Source organism: Arvicola amphibius, chromosome 5 (assembly GCF_903992535.2).
Source record: "Arvicola amphibius chromosome 5, mArvAmp1.2, whole genome shotgun sequence".
Lineage (NCBI taxonomy): Eukaryota > Metazoa > Chordata > Mammalia > Rodentia > Cricetidae > Arvicola > Arvicola amphibius.
This window is the reverse complement of record NC_052051.1, coordinates 26,177,877-26,201,927: the sequence shown is the minus strand read 5'-3', so window position 1 is coordinate 26,201,927 and position 24,051 is coordinate 26,177,877. Positions and strand designations below refer to the sequence as shown.

The 24,051-nt window shown below is 47.9% G+C and overlaps 1 protein-coding gene across 1 annotated transcript in view; it reads left to right on the top strand.

Moving 5' to 3' along the window:
• Positions 1-24,051, top strand: part of Nol4l (nucleolar protein 4 like) — a 117,872-nt gene that overhangs the window by 51,552 nt on the left and 42,269 nt on the right. Inside the window, exons 3-4 of the mRNA XM_038331849.1 lie at positions 768-879; positions 8,108-8,217. Of these exons, the coding sequence (XP_038187777.1) occupies positions 768-879; positions 8,108-8,217 (222 nt within the window). The remainder of the gene's footprint in view (positions 1-767; positions 880-8,107; positions 8,218-24,051) is intronic.

Sequence of the window (24,051 nt, the reverse complement as noted above, 5' to 3'; positions counted from 1 at the left end):
GGAATGCTTGGTGATGCTGCCCCCTAGTGGAGAGGAGCGGGAGAACCGGGCTCTCGGCAGCACATAAGGGGATCAATGGCTTCACATGGAGAGCCAAAGAAGAGCCAGAGTTTCTCAAAACCTAGAGCAAAGTTGACCCATTACTAGATTTCTAGGCCCACACCCACACTTCCTGCTTCCTACCCAGCCTTCTCATGTTCTCTCCATTCCACCTCCACTTCCTCCCTCCTATCAGCTCGCCTCCCTCATTATGGGATGGTATGACCTGCAGCACTGCCTCTCAAGAGTTGTGTGACCTCAACTGAATCTTCAGTTGTTACAAGGATGAACATAAGGTCCCCAAGTGGTACAGTGTGGAAAACTGGATGCCCCCAAATCAGCCTCCAATAGCTCTGCCGGAAAAGGCTCTCGGGCTGTGTGTTAGCCAGGACACCAGTGGTAGACCTTGGGCTCTGTTAGTAGGCCAGTGAATTTACAAGTGCGTGTTAGTTTATACATCTCGGAGCAGAGGTTGTATTCTAGAGCAACGTTCATAAGCTCACCCTTTAGTGGCAGCAATACAATGTTCTAAGAAGAATATTACTTACTAAAGGTTAAAAACTAGATCATGTCTAAATGTTTTTCATTTGCAGTTTTTAATCTCCTTTATTCAAGTTTTAAAAAACAAGTGGCTCATTTTACAGCAAGGAATGGAGGCCATTGGCCTTGTTGCTGGTGACTAAGATGCCTCCAAGGTGGCACATGACGTGAAAACTGTTTTCTGGCAGATCGCGGAGACCTACGCCTTCCTCCCCAGAGAGGCTGTGACTCGGTTCCTCATGAGCTGCACGGAATGTCAGAAGAGGATGCACTTTAACTCCAGCGGCCCGGAGCCCAAAGGTGGGGCTCTGTTCCCAGAGGCCAGTGTGCTTGGTGCCACTGCCCCAGAAACCTTGTTTGGATTTATTTAACTTTTTAATTAATTAACTGCTTGTTTGCTTATTTGTTTTATAGCCCAGGCTATCTCCGAACTCTCAGCCTTCCTACCTCAGTATCTCAAACGCTGAGGTCATGTGTGCACCACTACACAGCTTATTTGTTGGGGGGGTGTTTTTGGTTTTTTAACATTAAGTTTTACTTAAGTCAACAACCCATCCATCCTGCCTTTCAAAGCTTAGGCTAGCCTCTCTCCTCCCACCTCATTTCGAGTTAGAAATGGGTACCCTTGTCGGGCGGTGGTGGCGCACGCCTTTAATCCCAGCACTCAGGAGGCAGAGGCAGGTGGATCTCTGTGAGTTCGAGTCCAACCTGGTTTACAGAGCAAGTTCCAGGACAGGTTCCAAAGTTACACAGAGAAACCCTGTCTTGAGAAACCAAAGAAAAAAAAAAAGAGAAGAAAAGAAAAAAATGGGTACCCTTCCTGTTCTCTGGGCACTGCTGTCCTAGCCTCTGGTCTTGCCCCTGGGGCTGTTTGTCCTCTCTCATACACATGGGTCTTGGTCTCTGAGGAGAGACACATACCCCATGAGTCACGTTCCTCTAAACACCTTCTAGTGTTGGGTCCTCACTGAAGTCTGCTCCCTCCCTGTGCACACCCATGTGACCTCCAATCAGTAGATCAGTGAGGACTGATTAGAATTTAAAAAGGACAGACCACTTGTGAGTAGATGAAGTTGTCTGTGTTCAGCCCAGTGAGAACATCAAGGGTACCCATTCAATATCTCCCCACGCTGTCAACCGTAATAGCCCGTCAGATTTGTCTAGCTGCAGCTGGCTTTACTGTAACACAGGCCAGAACATTTTCATGGCTCTAGTGTGTCATGGGTTGGAGGGACACTGATCAGAGTTCTAGGCCCTTCCCCATAACATGCTGTGCCTCTTCTGGCTTCAGGCCTGCAAATGATGAGCCATGATCAGTAGGACAAAGGGGGCGGGTCGGTGGCCTGACCATGAGAACAAAGTAGGAATGGAGAGGAAGCCACTTATCCAGGTAGGACTCTTGTGGCCTCCACCCACCTCGGGAGGAAATGTCAACCATGTGATGACAGCCAGGTTACAGGAGCACAGGCAGTAGGCAGGGTTTTCCTATGTGTGTCCCTGAGGCACCTGAGCAACTTGTGATATCAGCTGACTCACCAAATCAAGAGGGTCTGCTGCCTGGGAACCACTAGTCCGTGGATGCCTGTCAGGCACATTAACCAGAACCCATTAATGTTCTTCTGTTGCTGAGAGCAGGCTCCTAGGCCAGGCTGTGAAGCTGTAGGCTTCAGCTCTGTGTTTGGGGTTTGGAAGGGTCCCTGCTCAGAGGACTAGTAAAACTTGAGCTCTAGCATGGGAGAGTGACCCTAAGGGATGCTTGTCACACTATCACATATAACCCTGCCCCAGGGTCAAGCCAAGATAATCCTTGGCCCTGCCAATGGGCCTGGAGAGCTTTTCTCTGTGTACTCCCAAAGCTGCAGGTTTAGGCCCAGTGCTCACTGCCTGGATCCTGCCCACCCAAGTATGCTGGTCCTCTCCTGTTCCTGCCCTAATTGTTTCCATAGCAACTGGAGGAGTCAGGCACAAAACTGCTGCCTGAAGGAACAGAGGCAAGGCTGTCCTGGGGGACTGTCGGCCTCCCAGCTCTCCTGCTCAGCTTCCAACTGTGAGGAGGGTGCTTCTCCCCAAAGGCTGCAAGGTCCACAGGAGCCTAGCAGCAACTTGCTCCCTCTCCATTGGCTGCCTCCACCTCAGGAGGGTCCTTCCCACCTCCAAACCCCAAGAAGGAGGGGAAGGGGGGCTGCTTACAGCCAGGAACTGCATAGAATCTAAACCAGCTTGAGGACTATGTGCTGAACCTCTCTCCTGGGCTTGTCTTGACAGGAGAGAGGACAGGAGCCTGCCCATCCTCAGTCCTGGGCAGCTGACCTTCCCACTGCAGAGAGAGGGCTACAGGAAATCAGACAGCGCACAGCCCGTGAAAGAGTAGGCACCAGGCCAGGGGTCCTGGTGTCGAGTCTTGTTCCTGCTGTGTGTCCCACAGCAGGTTAGGGAACCTCTCTGAGAATCTGTTGTTCATAATAGCCATGAGTTGTCAGTCCTGGCATACAGCCAAGGAAACCAAGACCCCAAGAGGTGCTGGGTGAAATCACTCATCCAAGCTTCCCTCGCCCATCTCCCTAGAGAGGAAAGCAGCAAAACTGTCTTTCTCATCAGCAGAGTGGAGGGACGCACTGTGCAGGGCCTGGGACCTGGATTCCTTGGGAACATGGGCCCATTGTTAGGCTGTGGTGCTCGGGTCCAGGTGGCTTCCCCTCCCCACCTAGACTCGCAGCCAGTGGCCATAAGGGTAAGGTTAACCCCCACCCTTGGCAAAATAGCTGGGTCCACACATGTGCTAGATTTCAAAGGGAAAGTTTACTTTCTAGGCTGCCAGTAAGGAAGTCTGGAGTCTGAATGGCTCCTTCTCTGCTCCATGGCTTGGGGCATCAGCCCCTACCTAAGTCCTTGTTGTCAGTTTTCTCCCTGGCAGGAGAGATCTCTACCCTGTGTGTTCTCTCAGGTTGCATCTCTGCCTGCTAGCCCTCCCTTCCCCCAGAGGCAGGCCTCTTATTCCTGGCCCAGGAAGGTGGGGAGGAGGGGAGACAGGGGACAGGATGGAGTCTTCGCTGGAGGCTGCTGGTAGACTGCCCAGCTTCCTGGCCTCATGCTGGAAAGAAAAGGAGGAAGCAGAGTGGCCCCAGTGAGTGGCCTGTCCCCAGCAGAGTGTGGGGCCCAACAGCCCCCAGCTCCCCACTCCACAAACAAAGCAAGCTACAGTGGATCTGGAAGTCCTCGTATTCCAGGGCCTCCACACCACAACCTCACCAGCCAATCCCAGGGGAACTCATCCTCAGACCAGCCTGACTTCCTGGACAGAGGACCCTCGGAGGGCACATTCCTGCTTGCTCTACTGTGACGTGGTTGCAAACTCTGAGCTGACAGTGAACAACGTGGGCTGGGCTTCTGCTTCCTTGGAAGCTTGTGAGTCACCAAGCCAGACTTCTCTGCAGTTCCCAGGACAGTTCTGGCCTTCCAGAACCCTCCTTCCTGTGCTTTCCGGTCCCGTCATGCCCATTGCTCTCTTCTGTCTTGTTGGCTGGCCTTTTCTCTCCCCATTCTCATACTCTGTGTGACAGTGGGAAGCTGCATAACCTTTCTGTGTGGTGTTGTCCTAGCTGCAAAAAAGGGGCCCATCTCCTGGGGCTTTGGGGTCCCTGTGGAGTCCTTAGGACATGCTCAGTTCTTCTTGGCTGAGGAATCTACTTTATGCTCTTTGAAAAGCTTTCTTGAGCTACTCCAGGGCGCTCTTGACTCTAATGGATGCCCATATACCCTACCTCACCCTGTCCACCCCTCCTATTTTCTCAGCCTCTTTTTCCCTCTCAGGCAGTGAGCAGTAAATATCAGTGATGTATGACGCAGATGCATAAAAGGTGCCCACTCTGCAGGGCCCTGGAGCTCGCCCATCCATTGACCTTCCTTCCACCTAGGCTTGGGATCCCTGTTTTGTCTCCGTGTCTGAACTCCACAAGGCTGGCTGGTCTTACGGCTTTTCTGCTCCTCTTGCACACGTCCTTCAATGCCCAATAGAGTTCTTATACCCCCGCCCCCAGTCAATATTTGGACACTTCTGTCATCTCTGAACTGAGAAGTTCTTTAGGTAAAAGGTTGTGAGAATGGGCACCTGGAGAATGTGAAGACTGGTCATTATTCCCTTTTGGAATCTGTGTTGATTGGCAGGTGCCATTTGTGGAGCTGAGTGTGGCTTGGCCTGTTCTATCCTGGGCAGAGCCCAAGTTGTTGAGCCTTTCCAAAGCCCCAGAGAATTAGGCTGAGCACTTGGGCTGGTTTCCATTTTCCTTGGCAAGGAGGTGCTGAAACATTGCTTAGGGGCGCTTCCTCAGCCTCCCTTCCAGCAGCCTGCTGGATCACTTAGCCTCTGTAGGTGATGCCTCTTAGCTCTCCTCTCTCCATAGTAACAGCATCCAATGCAGTAGCATCAAGCAATCTGGCCTGGGCACAGAGGACCACTCTGTCCAGAGAGCCAAGAGAATTCCCTTCTTCCTGTTTATACCCTGCCTTAGCTTGCCTGGCGTGGCATCTTTCCCACCTGCGAGCATCATCACACTGGGTATCCATCAGTCTTGCTGCTGTTATTTCTCCACTCACCATATCCAGAGCTCATGTGGTTCCCCCAGCCCTCTGCCTTTCTCCTTGCTGTGGTGAGCCAGTTCTGACCTCCCATGCCAGCTCTATGGCTCCCTTCCTCACTGGGTAAGTCCCCTGCCCACCTTTGTACTGCTGTCCCAACAAGGTGCTCACTCATGGAACTGGGTGACTGAGTACTTCATAGCAACCCCCGCAGGTGTTCCTGACAGCTGTCTGTCTGCTTCCCTGCCACAGGGGCCTTGCCCACCTCTTCCAGAGAAGTCCCGGCTCATTCTGGGTCCCAGAAGCATTTTCTGCTTTATGGAGATTCTGGGGAGCACAAACCAGGAAAAACCCTTTCCTTCTGCCTACAGATCACCAGCCTGGCCATGCTGCTGCTGCTTCTTATTTTTCCCTAGGCTAAACTGTCATCTGCTTTCTTACTGCTTCTTGATAAGCAGCTCTAGCGTTCAGGTACAGTGTAAACTGCCTCAGGACGTCTGGCCTATGTAGATAGCCAAGGCCATTGTGTGGGTGGGTGGCCCTTCACAACCTCATACTGGACAACTTCACCTTTGAAGGAATTAAAGTGAAGTCACACTTCTCAGCCAGAAGTGCCATGATTTGGAGACAGGAATGTGACTCTTGTCTGTGACCCCAACTCAGTGTCCCTGGAATGGTTTATCTAATTTGAGTTGCCTCCAACCCAATCCATCTTGGCAAAGCAGGGCTTAAAAGCTCCCTGGGGTTAAGGAAATCAACTCTAGGTTGATGGTGGTCTATTGAGGAAAAGACCAGCTCCATTTTCCTATAAGCAAGGCCCATGTACACAGCGTTCCCTGCCCCACCCAGAAAAGGTGGGAAATAAAGACCAGCCCTCCCTACCTTCTGCACAGTGCTCACGCACATCAGTGCAGTCTCAGGGGTCTGAACAGAGTATGGAAGTGAAACTCGGGCGGAGGGGGGGGGCGTTGTAGAGGCAGGCCACGAGAACACAAACTCAAGTGACTCATTGGCACCAGTAATGCTACATTCTTATTCTTTTTCTTTTTCTTTCTTTTTTTTTTAGTGGGCTGGCATGAATTCGATAACTACCATTTTGAGTCAGAGTAATCAGTATGGAATTGTATTCCAGAGTCCTAGGTGACCAGCAAACATTTTTAGTTATAATTTCTTCGTATACAAGTAAGACTTGAAAGCTTTAGAGGGTAAGCAGTGAACTTCTTCCTCTGACCTGATTTTGGGGTTTTGGTACCCTTGAAATATATGTTTCTATCAGTTATCCAAGTTTGTTGAAACACATTTATCACTACAAAAAGGATATACAGAAGTCTTGGGCCCAGTCTTGTCTGGGGCCATTCTCCTTCTCTTCTGTTCTTTTGGCGGGGGATCGAGGGGAACTGGGGTAACTTTGCCCCCGTGTTTCAGAAGCTCTCTCTCTCCTTTTCTCACTGTAGCCAAATACTTAGAAGATGAACTGTTTTAGTAATATTTCATTGAGCCGTTTAGACTCACTGTGTTTACACTTCCTGGACATTACTCACAAGTGTTTGTCCTCCTGCGGCCTTTTCACTTGCACGGTGTTGCATGGGTGCAAAGGTCTCTGTAGCTGGGTGCTGGCTCTGGAGGGATAAGTAGAACAAATGGTCCTGTGATTGCCTGCAGCCTGTCCCTGTCATCTGCGTTTGCCACAGCTTGTCCCTTGACTGTGGTGGTGACAGAGGAGGGCAGGCTTTGTTTGGTGGGGAAGTTGCTCTCATTCCTCTCCACTCGGATCCCACCCCTTTGATGAAGTAGAGATCTTTTGACGGAAAGCCTACAGTAAAACCAACCTGGCGAGGTCCAGAGGATAAGCAGCCAGGCTGATGTCATGGCCACCTTGAGCAGAAATTCGGGTCATCTTTACTATATGACCCATAAATTCCATCTCTTAGAATAGTTCTGTGATAGAAAAGATTAGCATACAGACTAGTATCTATTACCAGAGATGTTCTCTGCAGTGTTGGTTATACTAGCCCATACCTAATCAATCATAAGGGTATGGTTCAGGTAAATTATGAGAAAATATCCATGGCAAAATGTTTAAGGGAAAAAAAAATTACCTATTCTGCTCAGGAGACTGAGGCAGGAAGATCATGAATTCAAGGCCAGCCTAGGCTACATAAAAAGCATGACCCTGTCTCAAAATAAATAACTTAATTAAATTAAATACCTTTTTTGAGAAGAAATTGGACTGTAATTCTCTGCATGTGTTATGATATCAAGTATGCAAAGAAAAGTACAAGGAAAAATAAAACAGAAGCATATGCCAGGCTGCTTGATGCAATTACGCTTTTAAAGTTTCTTCTCCACATCATTCTGCACATTGCAGATTTTCTACAAAAAGAGCACACACGTAGCTTTGATCCTCAGGACAGCAGAGTAATAAGCAGGAGGAAAAATCCTCCCCTGCATGCGATTATGGCAGCACCAGGATTTGGGAGGGTAGATGGCACTGGGAGCCTGGCTCAGATCTGTGAGCCATCTGGTCCCAGAGGGTGCTGGTGGGGATAGGGGTGGGGGACACTGTGGGCTGAGGCTGGAGTGGGACAGGCAGAGGCAGGTGTTTGCCAGGAGGAGCCAACTTTGGCCAGAGTTGGAAACCTAATGCCTTCAGGGTCCTGGCAGGTGGCCCGGCTGAGCAGAGCTGTGCCCTGTGGTAAGTGGGGCTGTGGCACAGATGTCCCATGTGACCAGACCTTCCATTCCTTTTGAAACAGACAAGTCTCACTTTTTTTTTAAATGACACCTAGTTGGCAAGCATTTTCAACACTGTGTGCTGCACACCGCACAGGGCACAGGTGGACGGTTGGCCAGTGATGGCCACTGGACCTGCCCTTCCTGCAGGCATCTCCCCCTGCCCCCACCCTCTACCCCGAGGTGGACTGAAAGGAGTTTCTTTTTGTTGTTCCTGCAGAGAACGAGCCTCCATCCCCTCTGGTGTCTGGCATTATTGACTACAACATGCCCCTCACCTCCACCTACTTGAAGCAGATGAAGCTGCGAGTGATGAACTCTCAGGAGCAGGTAAGGAGCCTGCTCTCTAGGCCGGCTGACCTTGCCTGGCTGTGGCTGACCGGGGTGAGGGGGGAGCACAGCGGCCTGTATAAACAGGGGCAAATCAAAGAGACCCTTATCTGGTCATCTGGCCCCACTGCCAGCAGAGAGGGTGGGGGTGCACCCTTCCTGGGGGAGTCTTTTGAAGTCTTAAAACTCAGCCTTGCCAGGCTTTCCCCAAGGACCTTCAAGGGAGGGGCGCTCCAGAACCATAGGCCTTGACTCTCAGGTTCTCCCCTCTGTCTGTTGCACTGCTGGCTACTTGCCTATGGCCTCTGTCATTCTTGGGTCCTAGACAGGCCAGGAAGATGGGCCTTGGACAGTGGCCCAGGCTAGATAAGGCCTTGGGGCTCCCTGGTTGTCCAAGACTTCCAGATGCGGTTTGCCAAGGGATGTCAGGCACCATGAAAACAAGCTCTGAAACTCCGCCTCGCTTGCGTCGACCCACACAGCCCATTTGCTAACCTCTTACAAAGCAAATAGCCTGTCTTTCAGAGAAAATCTGGGTGAGCACTGTCTTTTCCCTCTGCCGCCACCAAAATCAGGGCACTCCTTCCTCACCTCATCTCAAGTGCCCCCACCTCTGCTGATATCAAGTCCCCGAGGCTTAAAACTAAAGGAAGGGGAGCTTGTTCTCACATAGAATCCAGGTCAGAACTCTGGGTCCATGCTGTCTTGTCTGCAAGCCTCCTTGAGAATGTGAACATGTGTATGAGGGGTGTGTGTGTGTGGGGAAGCATGAAAGGTGGGGAGCCTCATGGCTGGGCCTGGATGTGGCAGGGTGAGTCTGTGCAGCAGCTGGGCCTGTGCTGCCCACTGTGAGCACTCACGCTATTTGACTTGACCTCCAGAGCTGCCCCCACCCCACAACCCCGGTTCCTAGAGACTAAAGGAAGGAAGCCAACTTTGCTCTGGAAGGCCAGCCTCTTGTGTCTGTGTTTCCCCTCATCCAACAGTACCTGTCCTAGATGGTTGCAGTCAAAGTCTGTGTGTGCACGGTGAGGGAGTGGGGAGTAAGGGGATGGGAGGATGGGGGAGTTGGGGGAAGCAGATGAGCAGAGCCTGCATGGTTTTTTTGTTGTGGGGTGGCAGTCTCAGGATGTCATTGTGTTAATATTTAGGAAATCTCAATCCTATTGCACAGATCCCTGGTGACTATTGAGGAGGAATCAATTGTGGCCTTTGTTTTCCTATAACCATCACAGTGTTACTTCTAACATATGAAGAGCCAGGCACAAAACTCAGACAGCTGAGAGCAGTGCCACATGGCCTCTTCTCTCTGGGGCAGGCGACTGGATCTGGGTGGCTGCTGGGGCCAGGGTGGTCAGTGTGGTGTGCAGATGTGACCTCTCTTCCATGCTCCTGTCAGGTTTTATTTGGTTTTAAAATCTTACTCTAGTTTCCCTTGCATTGGTACAAGGGCAGGGCGTGAGGGCTTAACAAAGATGGGGCCCTTCCTGGTGAGCCAGGCTCTAGAGCTCAGCAATCAGGGCAGAGCGGTGCTGCTGGGACGCTTGCCCTCCAGGATATGAGGATTTGGGTGCTCAGGGTGTCCAGCGGAGGGTCCGCCGCAGAGTCAGGGGAAGCTTGCCCCAGCAAAGGATGCCTCAGATGATGTTAGACATGAAAGAGAGAAAAGTTTTAGATCATAGGAAGAACCTACATAAAGGTCAGGGGAGGACAGAGCTTGTTCGAGACAGGATGTGAGAAGTTTCATTGCTGATGGAGAAGGGGAAACTTCCAGCCACACTCAAGTGTTGGGCAAGTATCTAGCGAACCAAAACTCACAGATGGATTGTCCTGGCCTGTCTCAAGCTACTCCCACAATAAGACTGCGAGAGTCGTTGTCCCAACGTATTCTAGGAGTTGACTGCTGCTGGGGCTGGGAGTGAGAAGATTCAGAATACCAGTTTCCCCTGTCTGTGGGAGAGGGGATCAAAGGGCAAACCCTCCTTGCATACTGGCGGTGAAGCATAGCAATATCCCATATTTCCTTGGGAAATGTCAATCCCCAGCACCCCTCTCTCCCCCCTCTACTCCTCACCTCCCCATGAACAGCAAGGAGTTTCAAGGCCTCGGTCTTTCAGGCAGCAGGCAGCACTATTGTCCCTGCTTTATGGCTGGCACAAGGGAAAACAAGAAATCACTCTGCTCACCAAATTGTTTATCTACAGCAGCAAGGAAAGGGCCAAGGACTTGAAGTCTCTGATTCTCCTACTTGAGTTGAAACTAAAATACATATCCTTGCATTAGTTACACAGTGAAGGCAGAGCAGGGTCCTCTCTTCCAGAGCCTACCTTGGCCTAAGTTCTGCCCTGTCACGCCGCACATCCCAAGACAAAGCTTCACTCCATCACTGACCAGAGCACCAATGGCTGACGCCTGTAGTGTTGGCAAGCTTCTAATGTGAGCTATGTGAAAGCAAGAGCAGTCAGTCCCCAGAAATGGGCCAGGGAATCATAACACTTGAGAGGAGCAACTGCCCAATCATTCCTTTTGGGGTTTTCCAACATTGCATGTCCAGGAGATAACGGGGAGGTAGGGCGGTACATGTGCACCTCATCTTGTCTGATGAGATGGTGAAGACGGGATGGGGTTTTCCTGCAGCTGGGAACTTAGTCCCTCTCCATGTCAGATATTAGAAATATGGAACCCTAATACCAGGGGCTGACACCTGGCACCTCCACTACACTAAATGACACTCTCTACAGAGACCTCCCCAAAGAGCATGGCTCCAGTTGTCATCGAAGTGATCACAGTGAGCTGAAAATATGGGGAACAGTGTCCTAAAAGAGGTATTATTTCCTGCTGGGGTGGTGGCCCATACTGTAATCTTGGCACTTGGAGGGAAAAGGCAGAAAGACGCCAAGTTCAAGGCCGGCCTGGGTTCAAAAACTCAAAACAAGAGGATTTTGCTTATCATGAACTGTTTTAGAGAGGGAGGACTGAAGTCACCCTGTATCTTCTTAGAGGAGGCAGGGAAGGGACATGCAGTGAGCTGTGAGCTCTCAGGGAACAGCTGAGAGCTTTCCTGACAGTCAGGTCCCAGGAAGGATCGCAGGCTACCCTGCAGGCCTGTGTCACCGAGTAGGTACCGACTGACCTATCAGTGTCCCAGTCCCCTCCCAGAGGGTGCTGTGGGCACTGAGAACCACGCCCTATCTCTTTGTCACAGAATAATCCATTTGCTGCCATTCACCCTTTCTTATTTTTTCATCCTTTTGTAATGAAATAACACACACACTCTGTAGAAAAACCAGTAACAACAATTAGATAAGACAACTCCCCCACCGAAAGCACAAGATGGAGAGGATAGTGGAAAAGATCCCATCTTCCACCCAACCCTGTCCGCTTCTACCCATTTTCAGGAGCACCTTGCTGGCTTTGCTTGGAAACTGGGGGGTGACTGCCTTAAGAGGGAAACTTAAAGCTGTCCATGCCCGCCTTTAAACCCAGGGCTTGGGAAGATCTCTGTGTTCGCAGCCAGCCTGGTCCACAGAGTGAGTTCCAAGACAGCCAGAGCTCCACAGAGAAACCCTGTCTGGAAAAAAACAAAAGCAAAACCAAAAAGGGAATAGTGAGGGTGGGGACACCAATGGGCATCTCTTCTAGACTGTGACTGCCGCGGTGTCCACAAGAGGTCCACGTGCCTTCAGTGTCCTGGTTGACCTGATTGCTCCTGAGATGCAGTATTTGAAGGGAGATCCTACTATGGAAGTCACAATTGGAAGCAGGGCCATCTTGCCCTCACCTCATGTAAACTTTATCTGGTGGAACCCTACTTTACGCCTCAGTCTCCTCACCCCAAATTCTGTCCAGAGGGAAGACTGCACCTGTCCCTCCTCCCAGCAGTGCTAATGCCTCCTAATGGTTTTACTGTTCTCATAGCTGTGTGAAGTGGTGTGAAGTGGTATTAAGCTCTATTGTTCAGCCCAACCTGCTAGGGCCACCACTTTGCCTCCCTTAACCTCTGCCTCCCTCTCTTTCATGCCACCCTAGTCCAGGGCAGACAGATGTTAGAACAGACCTACCTCTACTGAGGGTGTACACCTGGAACCTGCAGGCTCACTCGGGTTCTCCAAATGATTTCCCTCTTTGCCTGGAAAGCAGACAGCTGACCCTGTTCCCAGTCAGGATTCCAGACCACCACTCCCACTTCACCCTGGGTGGCTTTGTCTAAGGGATTTCACTTCTCTGTCCTCCATTTTGTTCATTAATTACTTGAAAGTCAAAAGAAAACACTTTCCTTATAGGTTCTTTTTGTTTGTTTGTTTGGTTGGTTGGTTGGTTTGGTTTGTTCTTTCTTTCTTTCTTTCTTTCTTTCTTTCTTTCTTTCTTTCTTTCTTTCTTTTCTTTCTTTCTTTTTGTTTGTTTTTCAAGACACTGTTTCTCTGTGGGGCAGTCCTGACTGTCCTAGAACTCACTCTGTAGACCAGGCTGGCCTTGAACTCTGAGACCCACCTGTCTCTGCCTCTCAAGTGCTGGGATTAAAGGTGTGCACCACCACCACCCTGCTCTGAGAGATATTATTTTTAATTGTGGGTATGTGAACATGCGTTCTGGTGTCTGGGAAGCCTCCTGGAACCAGAGTTACAAGTGGTTGTGAATTGCCGGCTAGGAATCAAACTTGTTCATTTTTGAGAGCATTTCTTGACTACTGAGGTTTCTCCAGCCCCCCATTTTATTTATTTTGTGTGTGCATGTGGGGGGAGCATTGTGCACCACGGCATTAGTATAGAGGTCACAGGACACTTTCATGACATGGTTCTCTCCTTCCACTGTGTGGGTCCTTGGATTGAATTTAGGGTGTCGGCCAGGCTTGGCAACAGCTGCCTTTACCCACTGAATCATCTTAGCACCCTTCTTTGTAAAGGAGCCAGGTGATGTCAAACATAGTGAGCACTGGGCTGGGCACATCAGAAGCACTTTCCAAAGCTATTTATTTCTTATCTGCAGTGCTGGGGATGGAACCAAGGGACTCACACAGGCTAAGTAAGATCTCTATCACTGAGCCATCTTCCCACCCCACCTCTCCACCCCCTCAGCCACCACATTCACTTAAAACAAAACAAACAAAAACCCCCAAAACCTAATGTAAGGGCCAGGTGTAGCTTAGCTAGCATGCCAACAGTGCTTACCCAGCATCCCTGAAGCATGGGTTCCGTCCTCAGCACTACAGTCACCAGGCATAGTGGCCGATGCTTGCAGTCCCAGCACTAGAAGAGGATTTCAAGGTCATCCCCAGCTGCGTGATAGTAAGTTCAAGGCCAGCTGATCCCTGGCTCAGAAGAACCCAAGAGAATGGGAAAATAAAACTAACAAAGCTGGGGGAGCAGAGGCTGCCCCAAATACATACGATACCTACGCTGTTTTTGAGTGTGTAATTAAGTGGCTACAACATACTCCTATCATGTTGAGTATCATGTGTCTATATTCACAGGTGTGTGTGTGTGTGTGTGTGTGTGTGTGTGTGTTGGGGGAGAGAGGACAAGCATGGGGGGAGGGGACAGAGAATAACCTTAGCTGTCATTCCTGGTGTGTAACTCTTTCACCTTATTTTAGACAAGGTCTCTCTCTTCACTGGCCTGGAGCTGACTGACCACTGTGGCTGTAAGCATGCACCCACCACATCCAACTTTTTCACATGGGCTGTGGCAAGTGTTTTACTGACTGAGCCATCTCCCTGTTTCAGGGTTTGTTCATCGCTTCTCATGAAATCTTGTGCCCATAAAGGAGCCACACGGTGTCTCTGCAGCTCTGAAAAATATTTGCTGTATTCTCTGTCTCTGATTTGGCTGCTGCACTTCCCTCACAGGTGTGGCCTCAGGCAGCACTGTCCTGCCTTGGCTGAACGCTTTGACTTAGTGCTGTATCTTCAGGGTCCTTCAAGTCAAGGGCTGTGTCAGAACTTCATCCTTTCACAGCTGAGAAAAATCTCTTTCTATGGGACTGTTATTTCATCTGTCTAGTCATCAGTGAACATTTGAGCTGCTGGTACTTTCAACATATCATTCATTTTTTTTAATTTTATTAATATTTATTTATTACTACTGTGTGTGTGTGCACCATGTATGTCCAGTGCCTACAGTGGCCATAAGAGGGCATCAGATCCCTGGAACTAGAGGAAAGGGAGTTAGTCAAAATATAGGTGCTGGGAGCTAAGCCTGGGTCCTCTGCAGGAGCAGGAAGTGCTCTTAACTGCTCAGCCATCTCTCCAGCCCCACAACCACATTACTTTTTAATTATCTCTTGAAGAAGGGAGCCAATAAAGCAGAACAGTGATTCTTGTCTCTGAGCCTTCCTCCTCTTTTCTGTCTCACAAACTTTTTCAACCTACTCTTTGATCAGAATAACCCAAGAAAATTGCAGACCCAAAAGAGAATCATTATCCCTGGGTCACAGTGAGTCAAACTGTGCCTGGCTCCTAGGTGTAGCCCCGGGCAGAAAGGGTTAGGAGCCCACAGAGAGTGAGGCCCCTTTCTTTATCCTCTGTAGGTCAGGCCACAGGAGAGTGTGGAGGGATAACAGAATGGGAAAGTGCCTGTATCTGCTGCTGCTCAGCTTGTGTGAACTCGGGTTGCCTTTTTACTAAGATTTGATTGATTGATTTTTAAATGGAAGCTGTGCATTGGTTTCCTGGCTGCCCAGATCCAACTAATCACACAGAAACTATATTAATTACAACACTGTTTGGTCAAAGGCTTAAGCACCTTTTTTAGCTAGCTCTTATATCTTAAATTAACCCATTTCTATTATTTTGTCTTTTACCACGAGGCTCATAGTTTGTTACCTCTTGCTCCTCGGATTGCTACATGGTGTCTGCCTCCTTCAGCAACTACATGGTGTCTACTAGACTCTGCCTACTCTCTCTATATATCTATGTTCAGATTTCCCACCTGGCTTTATTCTGCCCTGCCATAAGCAGCTTCTTTATTAACCAGTGGTAATAAAACATAGTCATAGCATACAGAGGGGAATCCCATATCATCTCCCCTTTTCTGTCTAAATAAAAAGACGGTTTCAACTTTAACATAGTCAAATTACATATACAAAACAGGTATCAAGCAAGAATTACACTTACAATATTTAGTCTATTTGTATCTGGAGAGTTTTATATCTAATGTATCTTTTATCATAACTAAGGAAAATTTTATCCATAACTATCTGTCTTCAACTCTTCAAAGACCCCAGAAGGATATGTAAACAGGATATGTATTGCAAGCAACTTTCAAAACTTAGAATTGACAGAGGCATCTTGCTATCTGGACAGTCACCCAAAGAACATTAGGGCATCCATCTTCAGCCTCCAGGCCTATAGTATCCAGAAGACTTTTCCATAAAGCAGGAAATTGGAAAGATTGTTTTGCCTATGTTAGCAGTTTCTCAATCACTTTCTTCTGTGTCCTTCAGAATATCTGGCCGACTCTTTCATGAAACAAGAACCCTGAAGGAATGTCTCACCTTCTGGAAAGTTCAGCAGTCATATTCCTGTGGGTCCTGCATGTCCAGTTTATACAGCATACTATCAAGCAGTCCAGGCAAGAGCAGTTTCTTGCCCAAATGGCTAACAAACTCCATAAGAAGCCTCTTCGATGCCCACCGTCCTTTTGAAGTAGATTGGTACTGCCAGAAGCAGAAATGTCTCACTGTTGAGAAAAGTCTAAGTTCTTAAAACAATTTAAATGCCATATTCTGTAGGTTTTTGAAAGGTTTGAAGAATACTTACCCATCTGAAATATATCTCTGTACATCTAGAAAATCTAACTAACATGACAAGTTTGACTATTATAGATGACTATTAATCTGTAATTTTTTTTTCAAGACAGGGTTTCTCTGTAGCTTTTGGAGCCTGTCCTGGAACTAGCTCTTATAGACCAGGCTGGTCTTGAACTCACAGAGATATGCCTGCCTCTGCCTCCCGAGTGCTGGGATTGAAGGTGTGTGCCATCACTGCCCGGCTTTAATCTGTAATTTTTAAATGAACTGTATAAACATACCTTAAACAAGAACAGAACTACATATACACAGTTTAACAAAATCAACCTTAAATTTGTATCAGTAGACCAAGATTCATACCAGTGCAAAGTATTTATATCATAGCCCCTTATTTTTTTTAGAAATTGACTGTGACCATTAATCACTTATAATAAATCCCCTTTAAATGAAAATAAACATTTATGAACAGTAATTTTGGGAATTTGGGCATTGTTATCTCCAAACTGCTTCCTGCTGTTTGTTGGGTAAAGATTTTTTTTAGGGTTCATGGAGACTTTTCAGCGGGGTCTTGTTCTATCAAGCCACATTAACCTAGAAGGAACCCATAGATTCTCATCTTCTGTGGAAACAAAAGCAGAATCTCTTTTCCAAAGCAACATATCCTTAGACCCAAATTTTGAAGTCAAGATACCTTTATATTGGTTTAACTTAGCCATTCCCAGAATCAAATGTCTCTCTGCAGTTAACTCATTAACAGTCAAAAAATTCAAAGAAAACACAATAACATACATAATCCAGACTCTCTGTGTATACTCCACCTTTGCATGGCTTATTATTTTGACTCTATTACTTTTTAATATTTATCTTTACTCCTTTAATCTATGACTGTCTGTACTCTTTCTTAAGCCCATGTACTTTTATTCAACACTGTGACCCATTCAGAGCTCTTTTTCATCTGAATCTGCCTTATTGTATCTCTGTAATTTTCTGACCTTTGTTTCTAGATGCTAAACAGGTGTGGCTAGGACCACCTCCTCGCCCCTGCCTGTTGGCTCCGCCCTGTCCAACATGGTGGATGTATGTTTATTGCCAGCTCTGCAATCCATGCTCACTACCCCAGCTCCAGGGACAGAGTGGGTGTATATCATCATTAATCAACTAGTAGCAAGCTGCTTACAAACCCCATTTAAATGCTGGATCTCCCCAAAGAGCCAGAGTTAGTGCTGCCAGCATGAACCAGGAAGCCATCTCTTAAAGAAGCCTTGTAGTTTTTGCTTCTAATGCTGAGCAAGGAAGCCTCTTAAAGGAGCCATGCCTCTGCTTTTTGCCAGCAAACAGAGCCTATCTGAAGAAAAAAAAAAGGCGGCTACCAAGAAACTGCTCTTGGCTCCCATTTTTGTGAATCTAGAAGCCCTCTTTTTTTTTCCTTTAAGTTTTTTTAGGTCTTATGTGGATCCATGCCCCAGACTGTGGGTACCATTTTGTAAGCAGAGACTGCTTTTCTATTTCCTGGCCGCCCAGACCTGAATAATCATACAGAGACTATATCACATCATTGTTTGGCCAACGACTTAGGTGTCTTTCTAGCTAGTTCTTATGTCTTAAATTAACCCATTTCTCTTCTTTTGTGTTTTACCACTACGCTTATGGTTTGTTACCTCTTGCTTCTTGGGCAGGTACATGGTGTTTCCCTGACTCTGCCTATATCTCTGTTTAAATTTCCTGCCTGGCTTTATTCTGCCCTGCCATAAGTCAAAGCAGGTTCTTTATTAACCAATGGTAATAAAACATATTCATAGCATACAGAGGGGAATCCCACACTATTTATTTATTTATTTATTTATTCATTCATTCATTCATTCATTCATTCATTCATTCATTTATTTATTTTTCGAGACAGGATTTCCCTGTAGTTTCTAGAGCCTGTCCTGGAACTAGCTCTTGTAGACCAGGCTGGCCTCGAACTCAGAGATCCGCCTGCCTCTGCCTCCCGAGTGCTGGGATTAAAGGTGTGCACCACCACCGCCCGGCTCCCACACTGTTTATTTATTTTTATTTTATGTACATGTATGTCTGTGCAACATGTGCCTGTGGTACCCAGAAGAGGTATCAGATCTCATGGATCTGGAGTTAAGGATGTTTATGAGCTTCCATGCAAGAGTAAGTGCTCTTTTGAGCAGAGCCATCTCTCAGAGGTATGGGTTACTTCCCCTTTGCAACAGCCTTAACTGTCCTGGAACTCGCTCGGTAGACCAGGCTGGCCTTGAACTCACAGAGATCTACCTGCCTCTACCTCCTGAGTGCTGGGATTAAAAGTGTGTGCCACCACTGCCCAGCTTTTAAAAATTAATAATTTATTTATTATTATTTTATGTGCTTGGTGTTTTGATTTCTGTGTGAGAGTATCAGATCCCCTGGAACTGGAGTTATAGACATTGTGAACCGTCAATACTCTTAACCTCTGAGCCATCTCTCCAGCTCCCTGGGTGTATCTCCTTAAAGAACAATCTCTAGAGAGTAGAATTGGAACTTCTAAGTCTGTGGAGAAAATAAAAGAAATAAAAGTTGCTCAGCCCACACAAGAGTAGGTGGAGCTGTGTAGAGAGCTTGCTGGTGCCTCCAGGCCCTGGGCTCAGTTCTTAGGACCCCTATAAAGTACCACTGAATCTAACAGGAACAAGATCAAACACCAGTAAATCACAATACGTGTGAGTGGGTTAAATTCCACTACAGAGACAAGAAGGCCCAATGGGCCTTTTTTTAAAAATAGCAAAATCTTCCAGGTGGTGGTGGCACGTGCCTTTTCATCTCAGCATTGGAGGTCGGGAGTATGCAGAGGCAGGCAGATCTCTGAGTTCGAGGCTAGCCTGGTCTGCAGAGCGAGAGGCGGTGTTGCTGTTGTGCTGAGCAAACACATGTTAATTGTCAGAAAGTGCCACATGCCCATGTTGAAAGGCAGCCTCCCTGGGGACGGTCAGAGCCTTCCTCCTTGGCTAGCCCTTGGGCGGAGAGGTCAGATGCTGCGAGGCAGCAGTTTTACACTGTGGCTCTCAGTCTGGCTTTGCCTTCCTTGGTTTTCATTAGTCAGTGTCTGCATCTGAGCAGTACAGGTGGACCTGGAGGCATCCATGTATTGTGACACCTTGGCAAGGCCACTCTCACCCTCCTCCTTGGGCTCATGTCCCTCGCCCCAGAACTCTCTGTTCTTGCTGGCCTCCTCTCTTGTCCCACCTCTAGTCCTCCTGGAAAAAGACCTCTGTAGCCTCTGGGATCGCCCTCTTGTCCCTGACCTGACATGGGGGCTCAGCTTGCTACCTTGAGAGGCCCAGAACACCAGTGACCGTATTTTCGAGATCACAGAATCTCTTGCCTCAGTAAATCTCTGACTCTGGAGGGGGGTTTGAGCTGCAGAAGAAAAACAAAAGCAACTAAAATCCTGGCCTTGGTCAAGGTGGCCACTTGAATTTCTCCAGACAAGTGTGGTCCTTGGGGCTTTTCCACCGAGGGGTTATGCTGACAGGATCTGCCTGTGACCCCAGGGCAGCTTGCCCCCAGAAGTGGCCTCTCCCTCTCTGGAGGCCTTTCTTCTTTTCTGTGTTTTTGTTTATTTGTCTTCATTTGTACTTTTATCAGGAGAATACATTTTTAAAAAAACTGTCAAAAATAGTAGACCCTGCCCCAACCTGTCCACTTTAGTTTCTCTTCTCAACATAGATGGCCTCTTTCCTTTTCCTCAGCCATCTCTTCTATATTTTCCTTCTGTCTCTGAATAACAAGTTTATACTTCTAGCACTTATTTTATTATTGTTGTATTAATTTGAACTTTGCTTGTCATTGTCATTTTAAGAATTTCTTGCTATAGGAGATGAATTTGGAAGTCTTACCTGTCCTGTAAGCACCCTCGCGAGTTCTTCATCCACCCTTCGGTGTGCCCGGGTCTCTAGATGAATCACACTACTCATTATTCACATTGTTACTGTGCAAGTCGTACTTGTAGCGGGCCCAGCTAGCATGCCATTGATTGCATTTGCTTTCCTGGATTTCCAGGAGTTGGCCAGTGCCTTTCCCTGCCTTGCCCTGTCTCTTCTGGTCTTTCTTGTGCTGAGAATGCCTGTCATTTTTCTTTTATGGGCTCAGATCCACTCTTTTTCTTCCTTCTTTTTTCCTTTCCTTCTTCCTTTAATACCTCCTACATTTGCGTCTCAAAAAAAAAGCCAACCACACCAGCCCTGTGTTTCCTTTTAGTAATGTTTTCATTCTCGTTATAGATAATGTTTGAGAAGAGTTTTAGCTTTATGGAAAAGCTGAGGTGAGGGGACGCCCACACTCCCTTCCACCATACTAGCAGTTTCAGCTGTTACAGCACGTTACAGTGGCCAACTCCATACACGGTTAGCTGAAGTCAGAGTCGATTTACACTCCTGGAGTCTTCTTGTCCCTTCTGTCCAGGATGCATTATTACACTGAGCTGCCCTGTGCTTTAAGGCTCCCCGGGGCTGTGGCATTTTTCTGAGATTTTCTTGGGTTGTGATGACCTTGACAGCTGTCATGAGTGCTGGTCATGTGCTTTGTGGGATTTTGGAATTTCTCGGATGTCTTTCTCAATATAAACAGTAACGTTTATGGTCATTCCAAGGAAGGACACAGACATAGCGGCTTCTGGCTGTCAGCGTGGCTTATCTGATGTTGGCTCTGCTCGCACCTGGTTGAGGCAATGTCTGTCGATCTCTCCCTAGAGTTGCCCACTCCATTCTGCAAAAGATCTGCCAGAGCTGTGGTCTCCCGTGCAGTGCAGTTTTCTCCTTTGCTCATCCCCACCCCTAATGGCTGCCTGACTGCTCACTTCATATTCTTTTCGCAGTGCCCCTCCATTTTGTTGATAAAATTTATTCCAATTTGGGCCACCGGGCACCCTTCCCATTAGCTCCTGTGCCGTTTTCACATGTACCCCTCTGAGTCTGCTTTCTCTGGTTCTTTTGGTCTGGGCTCTGGTTTGGTTTTTTGGTTTATCACGGCTCCTTGGCACTACAGCTCATCTCGTCTTTCTCGCCCCAGCTCCAGAACCAGCCATTTCCCCCAGAGAGCCTTTTCCCCTTCTTGGAGAGTCATACTAAAAATAAAATTTGGGTATTAAGTGTGCTGCTTTTGGAGTGTCTTCTCTTTCAGACCCTCTACATGGACAGAGGAAAACATGTTTTCACTTAAATTTTTTGTTGCATTATTCATTTATTTTGTGTGCATACGCGTATGGGCACGTATGCTACAACATGTCTGGAGATCAGATGACAACTTTTGGGACCAATCGGTTCTCTATTTCAACTCTAGGTTCCCAGGATCGAACTCGGGTCATCAGACTTGGGGACAGGTGCCTCTAACTTTTCATTTTTTAATATTTGATATTTGTCTCTGTGAGTTAGAAATCAGCCTGAGAAGAGAGTTTCAGGACAACTGGAACTATTATACAAAGAAATCCTGACTTCAGAAGAAAAAAATTATCTTTGCCCATTTAGACATTAGAGGAGGAGGAACCTATTTCCCCACAGCTTTTATTTTATTTTATTTATTTATTTATTATGAATACAATATTCTGTCTGTGTGTATGCCTGCAGGCCAGAAGAGGGCACCAGACCCCATTACAGATGGTTGTGAGCCACCATGTGGTTGCTGGGAATTGAACTCAGGACCTTTGGAAGAGCGAGTAGTGCTCTTAACCTCTGAGCCATCTCTCCAGCCCTTTCCCCACAGCTTTGAGACTACTTTTATACCTCACCAAATTTTTGCCCAGTCAGAATCCATTTGTGTTCACTCCACCGGCCTTTGCCTGTCCCTGCCCCCTGCTGTGTTAAGTATTAAGGCTTTATAATCACAGGAATGGATGCCTTCTTGCTGACTTTGTTTTTCAAAGTTTTACTGACTTGAAGAAAGGTCATTTGGCAGTGGAAATACTTCTTTAAACGTATCCTCTCCTTACTGGTGGAGGCCCACCTGACTTGACTCTGTGAGAATTAAGCAATACACTTGGCCCCAAGCCTCTTGTTCACTCACAAACCTGCTGGGGACAGCTAGTGCCCCTGCATCCTGGGGACAGCTAGTGCCCCTGCATCCTGGGGACAGCTAGTGCCCCTGCATCCTGAGGACAGCTAGTGCCCCTGCATCCTGAAAATGGCTTCAGCACAGCTAGGATTTTTCTTTTGTTTAATAAAAGATTTGTTTTTATTTTATGTGTATGAGTGTTTGCCTGCATGTGTGCATATGTGCACCATGTGTGTGCAGTGCCCTCAGAGGCCAGAGAGGGTCCTGGATCCCCCAGAGCTGGAACTATAGATGGTTGTAAGTGGTCATGTGGTGGGAATTGATCCCAGGTCCTCTGTAAGTGAAGCAAATGCTCTTAACCACTGAGTCATTGCTCCAGCTCCACTATTGGCATTCTTGACCTCAAGAGGAAGTGACCTCTCAGAGCAAGACAGAGGGAAGTATGGGGAGCTTACTGCCAGATGTGTCTGGTTGAGAGGCATTATTTCCAGTTTAGTATACCATGGACTATCCTTAAGTGTTTTCTAGAAATTTTCTGTGACTTCCGAATATTCCCAAGAGAATGAACGTGCCTTTACTGGGACAGCTTGGGTTCACAGAGGCCTGGCCCTCCTCTCCTGCCACATCCCTAAAGTTATGTGGAAAAATAAACAGAAATAGCCAGCATTCCTTTTGTTTCTTGGGCTGGATAGCCTGGGCCCAAAAGGGTTGCTGCCTCTGGCAGCTCCTCACGTCCCTGTCCAGGGGTTCCAAGGCAGCCTTTTTAACTTCATTAACCAGGTAAAAAAAAATGTCTGCGGTACCTGTAATTTTCTAATACAGCCATGTCTGTGTAGACCATGAACAGAAATCCTACATGCAGGCCTAGCTCATGCACGCCTTACCTGTGTCTGTGGGAAAGCTGGGATGGAGGCCAAGAGCTGAAGAGAGGCCCCAGAGATGAAGAGAGAAGCTCTCTCCTCCCAGAGTTCCACCGTAGGCAGCCCAGTAGCTCAGCCCAGCTCTGTCCCTAAGGACAAGAATACTCCAGCAGGAAAGGAGGCCTCTTTCTTGGGCTAGGCCAGGAAGGAGCAGCTCAAAATGTCCAGATGGTCACTGAACTGAAAGCTGACCTTGTGACCCATCGCTGAGACCCAATGAGAATTTGTGATCTTGTCCCTGGGCCTGGATTTTATTGCACATTATTGTTGCACCCTTGTGGAAGAAAACTCTCATCCTGGCTTTTAGGTATCTTTTCCTTCCATGGCTAGTGGGATATTTGGGGCATCGGGCTCTTTTGGGTGCTAACTTGCTTTTGTCATCTTTTCTTGAGGGCATGACCTTCCTATTAAGGCACCTAAATGCAGCCACTGAACACAGTGACTGTGGCTCACACACTCCCGTGGGGCCCAGACAGACCTGTCGGTCCAGCAAGCAGGGACGCACAAGCCTAACTCCATGCATGTGCAGCAGCCTAGGGCTTTGTAACCAGACCTGAAGGATACAGGAGAGTTTCAGCCGCCTCAGCAGCTGATGTCTGGAGATCAATTAGAGATAATGGCTCTGTGTGGACCGGAGAAGCCGTGGCCAAGCTTTTTCCTGGTTGTACCCATGTTTACATCATTAACAAGCTCACTCTCTTTTGAGGTTGGATTTGTGCTGGAAGCTTTGTTTCATGCAGAGGGACCACTATGGACCCTTAGCAGGCTGGTAGCTCTGCCACTCCCATTCAGATGGAGAGAGTGGCCCCCAGACCCCTCCCCCAATGACACTGCCACTGTTGTGTGTGCTGCAGCTGAGGAAATCGCTTCCTTAATTCACTCCGAAGTCATTTCTTGGTAATAAGTGCTGGGAGCCACTGAACACCAGGAATCTGGCAGTGACAAGCACAGAGAACTGTCCACCCTCCACACTTAGAGGCTGTGGAGATGGTAAATAAGTCAGGAAAGAGCAAGGTGTTTGGGGCAGAGAGTTCAAATGGAGTAAGAGGATATGCTTCTGAGAAAAGAGCTCTGAAGAGGTGTGAGCCAAGCTCTGACTGCTGAGAACCAGCCAGTCCTCTGGGCTTCCTGCAGA